This window comes from Pantherophis guttatus, chromosome 1 (assembly GCF_059756535.1).
Source record: "Pantherophis guttatus breed Tessera chromosome 1, ASM5975653v1, whole genome shotgun sequence".
NCBI lineage: Eukaryota > Metazoa > Chordata > Lepidosauria > Squamata > Colubridae > Pantherophis > Pantherophis guttatus.
Genome location: NC_142063.1, coordinates 153,989,000 through 154,007,252, shown reverse-complemented (window position 1 = coordinate 154,007,252; position 18,253 = coordinate 153,989,000). Strand labels below are relative to the sequence as shown.

At 38.5% G+C, this 18,253-nt stretch overlaps 1 protein-coding gene across 2 annotated transcripts in view; it reads right to left on the bottom strand.

Moving 5' to 3' along the window:
- RAPGEF4 (Rap guanine nucleotide exchange factor 4) overlaps window positions 1–18,253 on the bottom strand; it is a 172,735-nt gene that overhangs the window by 16,792 nt on the left and 137,690 nt on the right. For both annotated transcript variants that reach the window (XM_034427509.3, XM_034427517.3), the window contains 6 exons: window positions 15,827–15,977; window positions 15,047–15,135; window positions 13,553–13,583; window positions 13,065–13,143; window positions 8,724–8,870; window positions 4,840–4,937 (listed from right to left, as the gene is read on the bottom strand). In XM_034427509.3, coding sequence (XP_034283400.2) covers window positions 4,840–4,937; window positions 8,724–8,870; window positions 13,065–13,143; window positions 13,553–13,583; window positions 15,047–15,135; window positions 15,827–15,977 — 595 coding nt within the window. The remainder of the gene's footprint in view (window positions 1–4,839; window positions 4,938–8,723; window positions 8,871–13,064; window positions 13,144–13,552; window positions 13,584–15,046; window positions 15,136–15,826; window positions 15,978–18,253) is intronic.

The window sequence follows — 18,253 nt, the reverse complement described above, 5'->3', positions numbered from 1 at the left end:
AATGGTGATCTGGATGCTGATTGCTGGTGGAGAGGTGCTTGGGTCTTTTTGTTCCTTTTTGGGCTGGGTGAGTCTCTTTTGCATAGTCTATAGATGTTGTTAATGTCTATGTGTCTATTGATGGCTGATTTGTCAGAGTGCCGGGCTTCTAGAAATTCCCTGGAATTTCTAGAAATTTTTGGACTTGGCTTGGTCTAAGACTGTCACATTTTTCCAATTGAAACTATGGTTAAGTCTGTCTACATGTTGAGAAATTAAAGAGTTTTCATTATGTCTTCTGACAATTGGTGTTCATGGATGCATTCTGCCATTTCTCCTGCCTGTTTGTTCTACATTAGTGGTTTTTGCAGTTATTACATTGTATATTGTAGATGACTCCTGTTTTTAATTTTGGGGTTGCTGGATCTTTGCTTAGTTTGCTTAGGATGTTTAGAATGGCCTGTCCCAAAGGTGCTTTTTCAAAAGGCAACTGGACTTTCTGGCTTTTCTTTGAAGACTCTTCACTTCTCATCCAAGAAGCTTCTTCAAAATGTCTTCAACGAAACGTCTTCAAAGAAAAAGTCCAGTTGCCTCTTGAAAAAGCATCTCCATAGACCTTTAGTTGGCTTGTGGGCTATGCTGATTTCATGTGGTTCCAGTAGTCAGTTGGTGATTTCTGAGATATTCTTGATGTAAGGCAGTGTAGTTTCTTTTTAGGGTTTATGTTGGCTGTGCTGTATTGGGTTGAGTGGTCAGGGACTTTTTTTTTTTTTTTTAATTTGATTTATGTGCCGCCCTTCTCCGAAGACTCAGGGCGGCTTACAATGTGCTCAGCAATAGCCTTCATCCTTTTGTATATTTATACAAAGTCAGCTTATTGCCCCCACAACTGGGTCCTCAATTTACCTACCTTAGAAAGGATGGAAGGCTGAGTCAACCTTGAGCCTTGGCGAGATTCGAACCCTGCAGTAATTGCAGGCAGCTGGTCTTAATAACCAGCTTAATAACAGGGTGCCTTAAACCCCTGTACTACCAAGGCTCTTTTTGATAAAGTGGCATGGATATCCATTTTCTTGGAATATGTTGTATAGATGCTCGATTTCCTTTTTTTCTCTCTATTGCTTAATATTGCTTTTGCTTACAATAGCAACAGCTGATGAGAAGCAGCATTTCTGATTCTTTTTGGCTTGTGAATTGCACATAGTCACACAGTACTTCACATATAAGTACAGTGACCATATTTTCTTGGAAAAATAAAGGACAACCTGAAATCTGAACAAGCTTCATAAGGCTAAAAAACAAGGACAGCTTTCTGAAATAAAGGACCTTCTTTTATAACAAAAGACGTACGGTCACTGTACTTATAAGGGATTTCTGAGGGGAAAGGAAGGAAGATGGAACAGTTGGTATTTTGGAGTTCTTCATGTTTCTGTGACTACCATGAATATAACATTAGGCAAGTCTTAAAGAGTAATTTATTCCTGACATTTTAGTTGCAGTAGTTTTAAAATATGGAGGTTTACAAGAAGTTTTACTTTTCTGGGATTATATTCTTCCAGAATGATTTTCCTTTTGAAACTGAATGTAAAAATGTTTCTGTACTCTTCTCATTTTCGCTTTTCTTTCAATAGTTCCACTTAGTTCCTCAATTCTAGAGGCAGCTACATGTCTAGTTTCTTTTTATTTCACCAGAGGGCAGTACAATCCATTCACGTTTGTTTTCTTCCTCTTCTTTATGTTACTTTAAACTAGTATTGAAAAATGGGCTGTTGCTATCCAGCCACTCAGTAGAAACAATCTTAGAATATATTTGGAAGGATGCAACTGAATACTAGCACAGACCAGACTGCATTTCTTCTCTCCTCTCTTTTCCTAGCTGTGTCATAGAGAAAAGATGGAATCTTCTTGTTTGTATCTATGGAGATTCTCATTCAAGTTTTTAAGAGGACTTTCTTGTTTTTCTTTGAAGATGTTTCGTTTCTCAACCAAGAAGCTTCTTCAGCTCTGATTGGACGGTAGGGAATCTGCAAGGATTTATATTCCTTGCAGACAGCTGGTCATTTTCATTCTTTTAGAGAGTCATTAAGGCCACTTGGAAGTTTATCTGTGTCCTCAGGATCATCTGAGTAGCACAAATGAGTGGAACTGCTGAAAGGACTGTGTTGTAGATTGGAAATAAATGATGTTGTATCCCTCCTCCTCTGTTGAGAGAGGGCTGTTCAATTTTGACATAGATGGCCTCTTTGACCCCTATTTCAAACTAGTGGTCCCCCTGTCCAAAATGTGGACTTTGCTGTCTTCAAAAGAATGGCCTTTGTCTTTTAAATGCAGATGGACTGCTGAATGTTGTCCTGACGGGTTTGTTCTCCTATGTTGTGCCATGCGTTTATGAAGTGGTTGTTTTGTTTCCCCAATGTACAGATCTGCACATGTCTCACTGCATTGTACTGCATATACCACATTGCTTAGTTTGTATCTGGGTGTTTTATCCTTGGGTGGACAAGCTTCTATCTTAGTGTATTCTTGGGTATAAAGTTTGCACGTGTGTTGTGTTGGCTGAAGATCCTCCTGAGCTTTTCAGATATTCTTGTTTGTATTTCTAGTTCAAAACTAAATGGGATACCTTGAATTATTTAGACTATAAACATTGGGGATGTACCACACTTTAGGTGCCAAGGGGAAAAGGTACTTTGGTGTCTGCAGGAAACTGACACAGCACCCATCAGCAACTCCTTAAACCAGCCATATCTCTTCCCAGAATTGTATTCAAACCTGCAGTTCAATTCTGCCTAAAGATGTTCTTGGCTTCAAGAGCCATAGACAGGTACTACTACAGCTACTTGGGTACTGCAAAGAACTGTCTTACCTTTGAATCCAACAGTGGACAGTCCTGGGAAATATATACCATATACTGTATTGCATCTAAAGTTACTACTCTATTTTCTAAGGGCAAAGTGTTAGACAGCCCTCACAAAGGTAGGGTACAAAGGAACCTTTGTGCACCATTCATTGCTATCAGGTGCCCAGAGGAGTAGGCAGAATAATATGCAATTATTTTGTTCAATTCTTCATTTCAAGAGAATATTCGAATGAGCCCAGCATCTTCCCTGCAGGGTGTTTTTGCTTGCTAAGAGGCAAAGATGAGGCAATAGAGCTGAAAGCTGCCTTCTCATACAGGTAGTCCTTGTTTAGTGACTATCTCATTTAGCAATCGTTCACAGTTATGATGGAGGATGAAAAAGTAACTTTATGAACAATCCTTGCATTTTATAGGTCTGTAAAGGTCTGTAAAGGACAGTTGAAATAGGATCATAAGCACAGCCGCAGCTTCACTTAGTGGCCTCTTTGTTTAACAACTGATTTGCCAGTCCCAGTTATGGTCACTAAACAAGGATTATCTCTACTATCTTTGCAGTGCCTGCTTTCAGCATGACTGAAAGCAAATGGCCCAGTTAAGGTGGGAAGGCTATGACTATGCCTCAAAGTAGGCAGATGTAATAATAGAAAATAAAAACTCTAGTCATTAATACCAATTATTCCTTCTAGACTGAAAAACCTCTATGAATACACTCATGCTTGGTTTTCCTTGAACTATAGTCATATCCAGTGGTGAAATCCAAAATTTTTACTACTGGTTCTGTGGGCCTGGCTTGGTGGGTGTGGCATGGCTTGGTGGGCGTGGCAGGGGAAGGATACTGCAAAATCCCCATTCTCTCCCCACTCCTGGGGGAAAGTTAGTGCAAAATTCCCATTCCCTCCCAATCAGCTGGGACTCGGAAGGCAGAGAATAGATGGGGGTGGGGCCAGTCAGAGGTGGTATTTACCAGTTCTCCGAACTACTCAAAATTTCCGCTACCGGTTCTCCCGAACTAGTCAGAACCTGCTGAAACCCACCTCTGATACACACCTCAAAACTCTCCTTAGAAATATTAACATCTTTTATATCATATGGAGCTGGTCAGAAATGAAATACATCTAAATGTATTTGCAATGTGCAAATATTTACATTTTTGCTTTTATTTTAAAGTATTTGGGATTTGAAAAACTCATTATCTTTTAAGTAGTGGGAATACTTCTATTTTAAAGTTACTTATGAAAGACATCAATATATCAGGTGACTCATTAAAAGTAAAACAGGAATCAGTATTAAAGCTTGCAGCCATAACATTTCTGCTGACATAGATTGGCAATGAGAAGTATTTTTAATGAACCATAAAAACCACAAAATACATTTTAAAAAATCTACATCTACAAAAATGGAACCCAGTGGAAGATGGTAGAATTACTTTACTGGAAAGTTCTTGTAAACATTTTTAATATTTAAGAAAGATATTTCAATTGTGGTCAATTTTAATAATAAGTCCTGTGGCACTATTTCAAAATATTTATTTATTGTATTCCTATAGTTTATTAGAATCCAGTCTATACGGTACTGCTAAGTCATTACTAACATGATTTTTTAATAATTATTATATGACCAATATAATATTGGTCATATAATAATAATTTTTGTATAATAAATGTAAAAGTATATCTCACTATCATATTTTATATCTTTATCAAATCAAGTCAATCTTTAGTGTAAGTCACTAACTAGTCACTTCTATTCCCATGTATTCAGAGAAAATAGGTTTGGATAGCTACTATGAAATCAGTAAATATTTATAATCTACTTAATTTTTTAAAATCTGCTCTCCTTTTGCACAGTTACAGTTTCTTCAAAGCCTCAAAATGATATTTTATTGCAAAGCTACAGCAAAATTTGCACAATCAGAGATGCTTATCTTATTTAGTGTAAAGGTAACTTGAAAAAAATGGCTCTCATTTGAGAAATGTTTGGAACTGAGCAAAGATACATACCAGGGAGTCAAACTGGTCACGAGGACAAGCAAAGAGGCGTCCATTAACACTGAGTGTCGTAAACACTGAAACATCATGAGGTTTGAGAACCGCCTTCTCTGTAAAAATGAAAAGCAGAAGAAAATTAAACTAGCAGGTATGTTATCAGAACATTACAGAATGGATTTCTCTCTACTGAAATCAACTCTTTGTGTAAACAAGTGTGCAATCTAGTATCATGAACAGACCGAACACGTACCAATTTACATGACAAACTATTATACTCTTAGCAAGTTTGGTACATTCAGAATCGCGGATGCAGAGCTGGTTCCCATTCAGGTTCCAAGTCTGTTGTTTATATTCATGACACCAAATTAAGCGAAATTCTTTGCTTGGGAAAAGTAGATAAGTCATTCCAGTTTTGTTTCTATATGCTCACCGCAGTCTACAACTTCTTCAAGGACGACCCAGAATTGCTTGCTGAACTCTACCATTATTCTGGAGGAATGTTAATCCACAGATATCCTGCATTTCAAGTTTTTATTTTTAATTAAGGTCTAGGCAAGCTCCCATATGCTTCCATAAAATATCAGAAGCACTTTCAAAGCCTTTTCATGTTTTATCCCCGAAGATAAAAATAACATCTAAAATGTTACAATTTATAATGCAGGAAACCTAGTGTTTAATATTTGTTAAAGATGTAATAGCCACTATGCAGGGTGGATAAAAATCGATGATTTTTTAAAAAACAAATTTAAAAATCAGATTTTTTTTATTTAAATTGGATTTTTTAAAATTTAAATTGGATTTTTTTTATTTTTATCAAATTTATTTTAATAAAATACTTTTGGAGTAAAAATCTATCTATAGATTTTATTTAAGATACATTAATAATTTAGTTTATTCAGCGTGAACTAGAGCTTGGTTATGTAGCATGAGGCTGTATATTCTGCAATATTTACATTTTTGGAAACTCATTCAATGTATCCAAGCTCTGCAAGCTAAATAGGAAGCCTTCATTTTGTTTGCAAATAATAATATTAAAGATTCTAACTACCAGCAAGAATGAATCCTTACATTTAAAGATCACCTCTTATTTTAGATCCACCATGGCAGTCCCTGTTAGTGGGCATCCACTCACCTGCTGCCTGCCATGTCCCTCACCTTGTTGTGTCAGTACTGCATCACCAGCCGTCCCATTAAAGTGAATGGGACTGTCAGTGAGTCAACAGCAGGTCAGAGGAGGAGTCTCTGCAGGACAGAGATGACAGTTGCTCTTTAAAAATTATGATTTAAATTAAGTTGATTTAAATCAAACCTTTTTACTAGTGATTTAAATCGACTTGATTTAAATCAAATCCACCCTGCCACTATGTACTGTATAAAAGAAATTGATTAGGTTATCCTAGAACAGGGGTATCAAATTCAATTTCATTGAGGGCCGCATCAGGGTTGTGTTTGATTTTGGGGGGTCAAGGTGGACATGGCCAGTGGGACATCACTCATGTCGGGGGCACCTATGGAGGCCCAAGCGCTCTGCCAGCAAAAATGGGCTCCTGAGCTCTGTTTTCACTGTGATGACCAGTGAAAACAGAGCTCGGGAGTGCCGCCCATGACTCTCGCAACCTCCATTTTTGGCTCCGACTATCTTCTGCAACCCTCTGCCAGTAAAAATGGAGCTCGGGAGAGCGACCCTCCCGAGCTCCATTTTTGCTGGCAGATGCACTGGGGGCTGGTCCTTTGCTGTTTCCAGGGTGGCCCCGCGGGCCAGCTAAGCACCCCGTGAGCTGAAGCTGGCCCCCGGGCCTTGAGTTTGACACCCCTTTCCTAGAAAGTTGTAAAGTTCTCAAGTTACAATGTAATATATTAGCGATTTTGAGCAGGGATGCTCAAAAAAAGTCAACATGGCAGCCATAACCATGCACTTTAAGTCCTGCTCCTTTTCTATACTGTATATATCACAATGAATACAAAAATTCCAGGCCTTCAATTGCATGGTTGTGGCTGCCATTTCAGATTTTGGGTGCCCTCTGTCCTGTTACCCTGAGCAAGTACAGATAGTCCTCAACTTACAACTGTTCATTTAGTGACCATTCAAAGTTACAATGGCACTGAAAAAAAGTGACTTGTGGCCATTTTTCACAGTAACGAACTTTGCAGCATCTCCATGATCACGTGATCAAAATTCAGATGCTAGGCAATTGGTTCATATTTATGACCGTTGCTGTGTCCTAAGGTCATGTGATCAGCTTTTACGACCTTCTGACCAGCAAAATCAATGGGGAAGCCAGATTCATTTAAAAACCAGGTTACTAACTTATCAACTGCAGAGATTCACTTAACAACTGTGACCAGAAAGATCGTAAAATGGGGCCAAACTCACTTAACAAATGTTTCGTTTAAAAACTTAAATTTTGGGCTCAATTGTGGTCGTATGTTGAGGACGACCTGTCCTCAACTTTTGTGAATGAAATGACAAAAAAACCATGCCTCTGGAATCAATATATTTCCAAATGAATTTGTCCCTGACAATAGTTTTAAACAAGATTCTATCTTTAAATAAGATAGAACTTTCCAGGTTACATAACGAAATTGGAAATACTTCTCGCTACTTATTTATTTGTTAAATGTGCACCCCTGTTTTCTGTCTGATAATGTTAATATTATTTTATAGACATACCAGTGGTGCTTGTTATATATAGATCTATTCTAGCAAAAAAAAAAAATTGAATAACAAGTCCCTGAAACAGCATACTTTATGCTTGCACCAAAGAGCCAGTTTGGTGCAGCGGTTAAGGCACCAGGCTAAAAACCAGGTAACAGGAAGTTCTAGTATTACCGTAGTCATAAAGTCAGCTAGCTGATTTTGGGATAGTCCCTCACTATCAACCCTAGAAGGCAGAAGCAAACTACTTCTGAAAATCTTACCAAGAAAACTATAGGGCCTAGCCCAGGCAGTTGCCAAGAGTCAACACTGATTTGAAGGCATAAAACAAAAAGAAAAAAATGCATCACATTCTGTTAATATGTTGAACATGTGTAGAATACACACACACACACACACACAAATCTCTTCCCAAGTTGAAGTGATATAAAATCTTTTATCACAGATAACAAGATCTGATGTGTATTTTGTAAATTTAAATTCACAGATCAAGGATAAGAAAATCACAGATACAAGGGCCATCCCTTCAAATGTGGAGAAGAGCTCAAATTATAACAAGAAACTTAATTGTGTCCTAAATGTACAGCTTTTAACAGATTCACATTTTAAAGAATGGATTATAACACTATAGATATGTTTTGGGTGTGGAATTTTAATAGGGAAACAGAATACTAATGTAACAGAAGTGAAGTAACATAATATATAATTGATAGCAGTTGGCATCACCTGCTATTTGACTCTAAAGAACACAAAAAGCTAAGGAGGGTCAGACTTTGTTAAAATGTGAATGGGAGACATTGGAAATCCTGTGGTTGCAGGCAAATTGGATAGCTGGAAAATCATCACGGTGACAATAAAACTTGGTCAGCCTTTTCTTTAAGAAATCTGCCTGGATGTGTCCATATTGCCTCAAGGAGTTAGCTCCTCAGCGAAGTCTTTATCTTTTATTTAACAGATATCACTTAAGGTTGCTAAAGTTTCTTTCCTATTTTCTATACCTATTTTGACAAGAGCAATGCAGCAGATACCGTAGAGGCCTTAAAAAGAACGAATATATACTTGGTCACACCTTTACTAATAGATCAACTTTTAAGGTCAGCCTTTCCCTGGTGCCTTCAGAGATAATGAGCAGCAATTCCTGTTATTTTCAATTTGACAAATATTGGGGAAATCAGTATATTCATTCCACCATGATTTGCCACCTCAGGATATATTCAGGCAAGTTATCCAGATGCTTTACCTCCTGCTGAACTCATCTTGACCAATATCAAGCCGTCTCCAGAGCCCAGTTTGTCGGCTATTGCAGAGAGGACTTCTTTAACAGATGACAAAACTGGAATGCGGATGGTGGTGTATGTGTGATCCACACAATATACCTTGAATAAAACTTGAGACAAAAATAACACATTATGAAAGAGCCCCTAAAAACCTGCCTCATTCTGTGGAACAAGATACTGTTATACTGCAGTTTCATTTTATAATGGCTCTCTCATTAAGAATAACAGAATTGGAAGGGACCTTGAAGGTCTTCTAATCCAACTTCATGCTTGGGCAGGAAACTCTACACCATTTCAGACAAGTGGTTGTCCAAACTTTTCTTAACAACCTCCAGCATTGGAGCACCCACAACTTCTGGAGGCAAGTCATTCCACCAATTAATTATTCTAACTGTTAGGAAATTACTCATTAGTTCTATGACTAATTCTAAATCTAGGTCTACTATTTAAATTAGAATTAATATCTTAGTTGTAAAATCTTTAGGTATTATATCCAACCTAGCAGTGACAGTTCTTTAGAATGATGGATAGTAGACCAAAATGCTCCCCTCAGGCTTATTCATTATTTCCTCTTCTCTCTTAACATGATTAATTTGTTTCTGTCTTTGTGTGCATAGAAGAGTGTCCACAGGAAAGGTGGGTAATTATTAACTGAGTCATGATATCATCATGCAAATGACATAAATTACACAATTGGCTTAATTCAAGTCATTAGCATTGTGACATCATTATGGCTTCTACTGTAGGCCTGCCTTAATGGTCCTGAGTTCTTAAGAAAGTGGATAAGAAATGAAGATACCAACTTTGAAACTTAAAACAATACGAGCTTACATTTCTGGACTGTTAATAGGGATTGACATCACTGAGAACTGGGACATGAAATGTTTAGGTCTCAATTCTCAGTTTAAGTCTATCTACTCATATCCCATCTACATGTCAACAGCTATCTTCCCACTATTTTTAAGTGCCTTCCAAGATACTGTTGACATGTTTCCATTACTGTTAATGTGTGTCATGGCCCCATTGGAGCCTGGTTCGGAAGAGGAAAAGTTGGAACGGGGATCGTCTGATGGGGATGGCACATCTCCCTTGGCATCTTTGGAGAGGCCAGAGGTTGAGGACGATGCTGTCCTGAGCCGGGTGGTGGATTTCAAGATTTTTTTTACCGGTTCTGTGGGTGTGCCTTGGTGGGCGTGGCATGGCATGGCTTGGTGGGCGTGGCAGGGGAAGGATACTGTAAAATCTCCATTTTCACCCCACTCCAGGGGAAGGATATTGTAAAATCTCCATTCCCTCCCCACTCTAGGGGAAGGTTACTGCAAATCCCCATTTCCTCCCAATCAGCTGGGACTCAAGAGGCAGAGAATAGATGGTGGTGGGGCCAGTCAAAGGTGGTATTTACCGTTTCTCCAAACTACTCAAAATTTCCACTACCGGTTCTCCAGAACTGGTCAGAACTGCTGAAACCCACCTCTGCCCAAGCCCCTCAGGCATTGGGGGAGGTGGTGGACCGGACAGAGAGCTACCTACCCTCACAAACACAGTAGAGGATTGGTTGCTGACAGGCAATGGTGCTGAAAGGAAGCAGATCCCCTCTGATGAGGAACAGCTGCCTCCCCCACTTGATCTAAGGCAGTGGTTCTCAACCTGTGGGTCGAGACCCCTTTGGGGGTCGAATGACCCTTTCACAGGGGTCGCCTAAGACCATCCGAAAACACATATTTTCAATGGTTTTAGGAATAATTTTATGGTTGGGGGTCACCACAACATGAGGAACTGTATTAAAGGATCGCGGCATTAGGAAGGTTGAGACCCACTGATCTAAGGGCACGGAGAGCAGAGTGTAGGCAAACCCAGAGAAGGGCTGCAAGGCTACATGAGAAATCGCCTCACCCCTCCTCACAAGGAAAACCTGGAGTGGACTAACTTAAGAGGAAGCCATGGGGAGTTAGTCTTTGCCAAGAACAATTGTTTGCTTTGGCTTATGCTCCCCTGGCTTTGATTCGTGCCTGTTGTAGTTTGCCTTGCCTTGCTTGGAAGACCGCTCTTTGCTTTTTGTCTTGCCTTGCCCTTAGCCCTTCTCTTGTGGTCTGCTTTTGGCCTTCGCTTCTCTGTGCCTTTGGAACTGTTTCTTGCCTTGGATCTTTTTTTCAACCTGAAGACTTCATTTGTCTTGTGCCTGGACTCTGCCTTGTGGACTGGACTTGGAACTCTGGACCTTGCCCTGCGAGCGTGCTCCTACTCTGGGGACATTATTTGTACTATAGGAGCTGTTTTTTTGGGCGGGGACAGAGGGTGGCTGCCTTTAAGGTAACATGGTGGAGCCTTACTGGTCTTTGGAGGGCCATTTGCTGGAACATTTGTTGAGGGAAATAAAGGACTCTCTAGAGGCCTGCCTTGCCCTGACCACCTGGGTCATAACCTTGTGTTTGGAAGATGCTGTATATCACTAGTGAAGCATTTACCGTATTTTTCGGAGTATAAGACACACCGGAGTATAAGACGCAGCTTAGTTTTTGGTGAGGAAAATAGGAAAAAAAAAATCTGCCTACCAGGTATTCATCTGGCTAGCATCCTTAGTCTGGTCAGTTTCAGCACATTAGTTTCTTGGTTTTTATCCCCTGCTTGGGGATAAAAAGCAGCTTCTAAGGCACAACCAATCTTTGGAGAGAGAAGCAATGAGAAAAGCAGGCAAACCACTGAGATCGCTTCACTCGCTAGCACCTCGTTAGGGCTGAAAAAAAACTTCACAGCTGAGTCGGAGGGAGCAGGCAAAGCATGGAAAATTGCTTTACTGAAAAAGAAGTTAGCATGAAGATTCACTCACTAGCGTTGCTAGTGTCTCATTAGGGCTGGAAAAAAGCTTCGAAAAAGCTACATTCAGAGTATAAGGTGCACCCAAATTTTCAGCCTCTTTTAGGAGGGAAAAAAGTGTGTCTTATACTCTGAAAAATACGGTACTTCTCCCAACCTAGTTTAGCTATATTTTTTGGCTGTGTTATGGACAAATAAGATTACTACTTTTAACATTCTTGTAATCTCTCTCCTTTGATGACCTGAAAACTATATTTCTTCCCACGTGGTCTCCCTCCCTAAATGTGCCTGAAATGGGTTTATAATATATGTTGGGAAACCACCAAGAGGAACAAATTAAGTGTTGAAAATCTTTAGAGGGTTAAAGATTTTGGATATACATCCACCCTGACTGACATTGGCAGTCTCATAATGCATCTTAATAAAAAAAAAAAGTCTCTGTTCTTCGGAGGCCATCTCTTAACAGATGATAGTTTATCAAGATGTTTCCATTTTAGTATTATAGCTAGTCCTCGACTTACAACCATTAATTTAGAGACTGTTCAAAGTTACAACAGCACTGAAAAAAGTGACTTACAACTGGTTCTCGCACTTACAACAGTCGCAGAATTCCAACAATCACATGATCCAAATCTGGAAGTTGGGCAACAATCAGCATGTATTTGCAACAGTTGCTGTGGGGCCATTTGCAATCTACCCAGCTGGTTTGTGACAAGCAACGTCAATGGGGGGAAGCCAAATTCACTGAACAACGGCATGTTTCCCTTAACAACTGCACTGATTCACTTAACAACCAGCAAAAAAAAAAAGGATGTAAAATCAGGTGAGACTCACTTAACAACCACCTTGATTAGCAATGGAAATTCTGGTCCCAATTGTGGTCGTAAGTCAAGGACTTACCTTCACATTACAACCAGGCTGAGAAGTTAATGAATTTGTGACGTACCATATTTTTCCATGTATAAGATGATACTTTCTCTTTAAAATATTTACCTACAAATGGAGAGCCGTCTTATACCCGGGGGGAGGGGGGGCGAGAGGAGAACAGCTGTTGTGAAACTGCTGATACCTTATCTCTGCAAACTAGCCTCACTAGTGAAACTTCTGACTGCAGAGACAAGCTAACAGGTCTCCTCCAATCATGACCCTTATGTAACTGACGTCAGTTGATGCTGCGGAGAGTGTGTAGCCAGTGCCTAGATGCGACAGGGAGCGGTAATGTCAAAGCGTTCTGAGTCCATAAAAATATCAGAAAACAAATAAATAAATACCGATACCAGTAAGTGAATGTCTTACTCTGCAAAATAAATGTCTTCTATTTAATATTTAAAGTACTGATTTCTGAATTTTGGGTAAGAAAAGTGGGGAGCATCCTATACATGGGGGCATCTTACAGACGGAAAAATATGGTAATTATTTCAGTGTGTGGACCAATGGAGCTTTATTTTCTTTTGGCAGTGAAACTTGGGTGGTCCAGTGCACTGACTTACTTTCATCACTTCCCCTGATGGGCTGGCGTTTTTGTGTTCTTTCATCACTCATGTTAAAGTGCTGCAAAAGGACTTTGTGCTGCGGGAGGAAAAAGAAAACTTCATAATCACAGATACAAGTGAAAAACAAATTCTCTAATTTATGATCTACTATTAAAGGCAGTCGAATTCAGAAGAGGAAAAAACCTCCAAAGTTAATTATGTATTTTGAAAATATTTTATGGTACCCATCTTATATTATGACTTTGGAGACCTAAATCTGCAAGTATTCTCTTGTAAATTTGTAACATATAGCATCTTAACATCTGAATACAAAGCCATTTTTTGACTGCAGGCAAATGTCTTACCTGAAACTTATATGATATGGATACATGGATGAGAATTAATAAGAGAAATATGGTAGTAAGTACCATGGAAACATGGTAGTATGTAACATAGAATATTTGTAAATAACTTATTTTTGTGGCATATGTATCCAAAATATTTACCTTTTTCTGAGGTCCTTTAGCTTCTTCTGATCTATCAAATGCAAATGAAACAATATTTTTTTTGTTACGTACTGTATGCTAAACTAATTAACAAAAATACAAATGCATTTGAAGAGTTTTTAAAATAAATTTATATTTTAGAGATTTTGCCATAAATACTTTTAGACTCTTAAGCAATACAGAATTGAGATTTTGATTCTATAAATTAATCCTACTCTAGTAACCATATTTGTTAGACATGACTTGGTTTTATTATTCCAACCCAGCTTGTGCATTCATGAATACATTGAGTAGTTTCCATATTTAAAGCAATATGTTAACAAATATGGCAAATTAACCCTATTCCTCATATAAATACAATGTCCACTAAAAACAAAAGTACACGATATACGCTGTTGCATTGCTTGTAACAGTGAATATCCAGGAAATTGGCTTTCAGGCAATCAAAGATCATGAACCAGAGGCTTTTTGAAACAAAATGTATATCACTCAACATTTACAGTACCGAAAACCATTGGGACCACGCTTTGCTATGCTGATGATAGTTTACTTGTCCATCCTTATTGGGCCTGTTGAATAGAATAATAGAATTGGAAGGGACCTTGGAAGTCTTCTAGTCCAACTCCCGCTATGCAGGCAGGAGACCTTATATCATTCTAGGCAAATGGCTGTACAATCTCTTCTTAAAAGCCTCCAGTGATGGAGCGCCCACAACTTCTGGAAGAAAGCCATTCCAGTGGTTTATTGTTCTCACTGTCAGGAAATTTCTCCTTAGTTCTAGGGTACTCAATTACTTTCTAACCATTGCATCTTGTCTTGCCTTCAGCTGCTTTGGAGAATGGGTTGACCCAATGCCTAGAGTCTATGAGGAATTGGATGAGTCAAAACAAGCTCAGGTTAGATCCTTGCACAATGAAGTTGCTCTTTTGCTTGATTCTGATTCCAACACTGGGTTTCAATAGGGTCACACTCACCTGAAGAAGCAAATGCCGCAAACAGTTAAGGTCCATGGCTGGAATGCCTTTTGCACAGCTTCAGCTGATGCATCCATTTTTTGTGCCCCCAACAGCAGGAACTCTGCCCTCATCAACTCACAGTTAGACTATTGCACTGCACTCTACATGAAGCTGCTCTTGAAAACAACCGAAAAGCTTCAACTTTTCAGCTTAATATATTTTTAAATATTTTTAATTGGTTTGTCATTTTAAATTGGGGCCAAATTAATATATATTCTTTTAATTGTTTTTAATGTTTGTATTGTATGTTTTTATTTGGCTGTACACCGCTCTGAGTCCCTCGGGAGAAGGCGCGGTATATAAATTTGAAATAAAATAAAATAAATAAAATAAACTGTGGCATGTGCATTTTTATTAAAAAAAAAACAACTAGCAGATTTTTTTGCTGAAGACCAGTCTAACGATGATAATACTTTAGATCTAATGCTAGGCATTGGCAGAGATCAGTTTGGAGCAATGAGCTCAATTGAATACTTACATTTGTTTCATAGTCTTCTCTAGCTCTGGGAGTTGCTCTTTAAGTACTGTAATTACCCTTGCATCATCCGATACAGATACATAAAATTCCTGTTAAATGATAAACACACTCTTCAAATGGCATAAAAAGTCCAGTTGATTTGACAAAATCTGTATCATATCTATGCTGATTTCAAATAAGGATACTTTATGTACATAATAAATAAGTATTAGTTATAATAATTTACTCCAAATATTTAGATGTGGATAAACCCTTGATCTTCATTCTAAGAGTAATATATTTCTCTCATTACCATACTGAAAATTGTGATCTGTTTTTGGTTGTATTTTAATTTATTTATTTTAGGTTCCTTTCATCTTTTGCTATCTATCTCAGCTGTTGTTTTTCCTTTTAAAAAAATGCAGCGTTTCAATTCGGTTTTAATTATTAAACAAAAGAAAAACAATCTATCACCAGCAACAATAAAATAGCTTTTCAAAGTTTTCCTCATTTGGTGCTCAAAAGGAACATTGAGATTAGCCATGCCAAGTAGCACAGCGAGATGGCCACCTCAGGTATTATAAAAAGTGAATTCCATTATTATTACAAAGCTTAACTAAATGGACCATCCCTAAAATTATGTGGAGGAGACACCCATAAAGACATTTTTTCATGAAAGCCTGAAATATCTCCATGGGTCTTTTCGTAACATCCTTGGAAGACTGAAAACAGGCTTTGCCCATGTTACAATGAATACTCTCACTGCAAAGAGACAACAGTTGTTGTAATAATGGGCCTTACCTCCAGAAACGCCATGGCTGCTTCCTCTTCTGGCAAAACATCACCGTAAAAAGCAGCCCACAGTAGAACTAAACGAACAACTCGCCTTTTATTATTCAGCGCATAATCCAGTTTTTCTTGCTCTGTGCCTTGAGAAGGCTGGCCATGGTAAGTGCCAGGATGTCAAGGCAAACAGTCATTTTGCCATTCCCCATCACTATCACTTCCTCTGAATTCCCTATCACTTCCTCATAACTGTGGACTTTCCGGAAATTGACTTTCTTGGCCATGAGGCAATACAGTGGCCAGTCCAACAGGGCTTTCAAGTTCAAAATTGTATTTCACGAGTTTCCAGTTTAAAAGATGATCATGACACTTGATCACTTGACATGAGTAGCAGGAAAAGAAAGCACAAGTGAACCCAAAGAATTTTCCAATAAAACAGGATAGTTTGTGTTAAATGTGAACATAGTGGATTTTTCTTTGCACTGTAAAAGAAATGGAGCTTTCCCATACACTAAGTTTGGATTCATACACTAAGTCTGGAATTTGACCTTGGTCAAATTCTCAGAAAGTGAAATGTCAGGGGATGGGGATAATAGCTGTGCTTTTATCACAAGGCAAAGATGGATGTAGATGTAACAAGAAAAGCAGGCTAAGATACTACACTATTTCTTTTGCTCTGTATAACTGTACCACACATTTCTAAAGTCCCATTCTAACAGTAGTAGTGCTTGTGATTTGCACTATTTGAACCCAATATAAAGTTTCTGAATCAGCAAAGAAAACAGCTAGCCTCTGTTGATCCAGCAGATCAATCCCATGGAAGATTCTTTTTTTTTCTATCACAAATGTCACTGTAATGGACCAGGGTACCTGCTTAGATCTATTAGCCAGTTTAGCGAAGGAAGTACCGCACTACTAAGATTAAGTTCATTGATTCATTTCCAATCCATCCACTCAATTCCATATGTTTTTATCACAACAAATCACTCCAATCCCACTTCTTTTAAGAGTTATTCTGTTTGTTTTAGCATTTCTCTTTCATCCTCTTTCTCCCTCTCTCTCTCTCTCTTTCTGTCTCTTCCTAAGTTGAACCAATGCTTTATTTAAATTGTGCTTACCTTTTTTTCTTTTGCATCTTACAACTTCAATTTATCTATTTTTTTAAGTATATTATAGACAGAACGTATTGCTGGCAGAGTTTATTTGGTGTTTCACTCTGTATTTCCACTCTGTATTTTCACAACAATAAAGGGATTTTGTTTGTGAGGGATGGATGTAGTTCGTCTCAACGTACCAAACTTTTGTGATTTGCTTCCTGCCATCGCATGAAAGACAGCAGCATGTGATGGCACTTACGTTTTTGTGGGTAAGGCAAACCAGAACTGTTCTTAGATATTATGTGGAGTGAAGCAGCCAAAAGCCTGATCTGGTGGTAGAAGAGTGGGACTTTAAATACTGCTGGATTTTGTGCTGCTTCCTCTCAGGGAAATAAATCTCTCTAAGGCAGGCAAGCAGTATTCTTTTCAATTAACATAATATCAACCATTTTGTGCTGTGTAGCTCTCTTCCTTGCAGAAAACCAACTAGTGCATCTCTACACACAGACTCATGCCTGCCTCGACCCCCCCCCCTTCATGAAACCTTTACTTCCATTTCATTATCTAACCATCAACCAAGCATCAGGCATAACCAAATGGAAGACTAAGTAATAAGACAGGACTCAATTGGTTTAAATTCTAAAATTCTGCTTAGTCCTGCCTTGTTAAGATACATAGGGATACTTAGATTTGACAGTCAGACAGCTAGACAGCAACAGATATTCACAGAACAAGACTACAAGGTGAAACTAATAGCCCAGATTATCCTCTACAAATGACAGTTCTGTCAAGCAAGAAGACGTGGTGAAGGCAATTCTTAAAATAAATTGTTTTCTTTAAATCAAAACCTGAAGGCCTTTGCAGTGCAATCTCCAATATAAGTCAAAAACTTTAAGTTCCTTACCAGGAAATATTCTATTCTTTTTCTCCTCAAGATACAGCCATGTGTACATGAAATAATTAAGGGGGTGATTTATGAAAACATTGATGAATTCCTCACACAGCCGCCATTTCCTTTCAGTTAAAATGAAACCTTGGAAATGGCTACTGAAGTTTGACAGCTGGGATTTGGAGCACTTAATCTAATCTGAAAAACACCAAACCAAGATCAGAAGTTAACAAGTGGTTTTATAGTAGGAGAACCCGATGAAGAAGTTTGACAGTGGAGGCGTCAGTCCCTATAGCCTTTCAAAATCAAACAACGTTTTACTGAGTTTCTCCTGCTTTCCCATGCCGTTTCTTCCATGCAAGCCCTGTAATTATTCAATATCCTTTTACCTGCTGATTAAGTGACTCACCACAGGCACTAGCAATTTCTTTTCCATTTTTCCATTGCTCATCTACT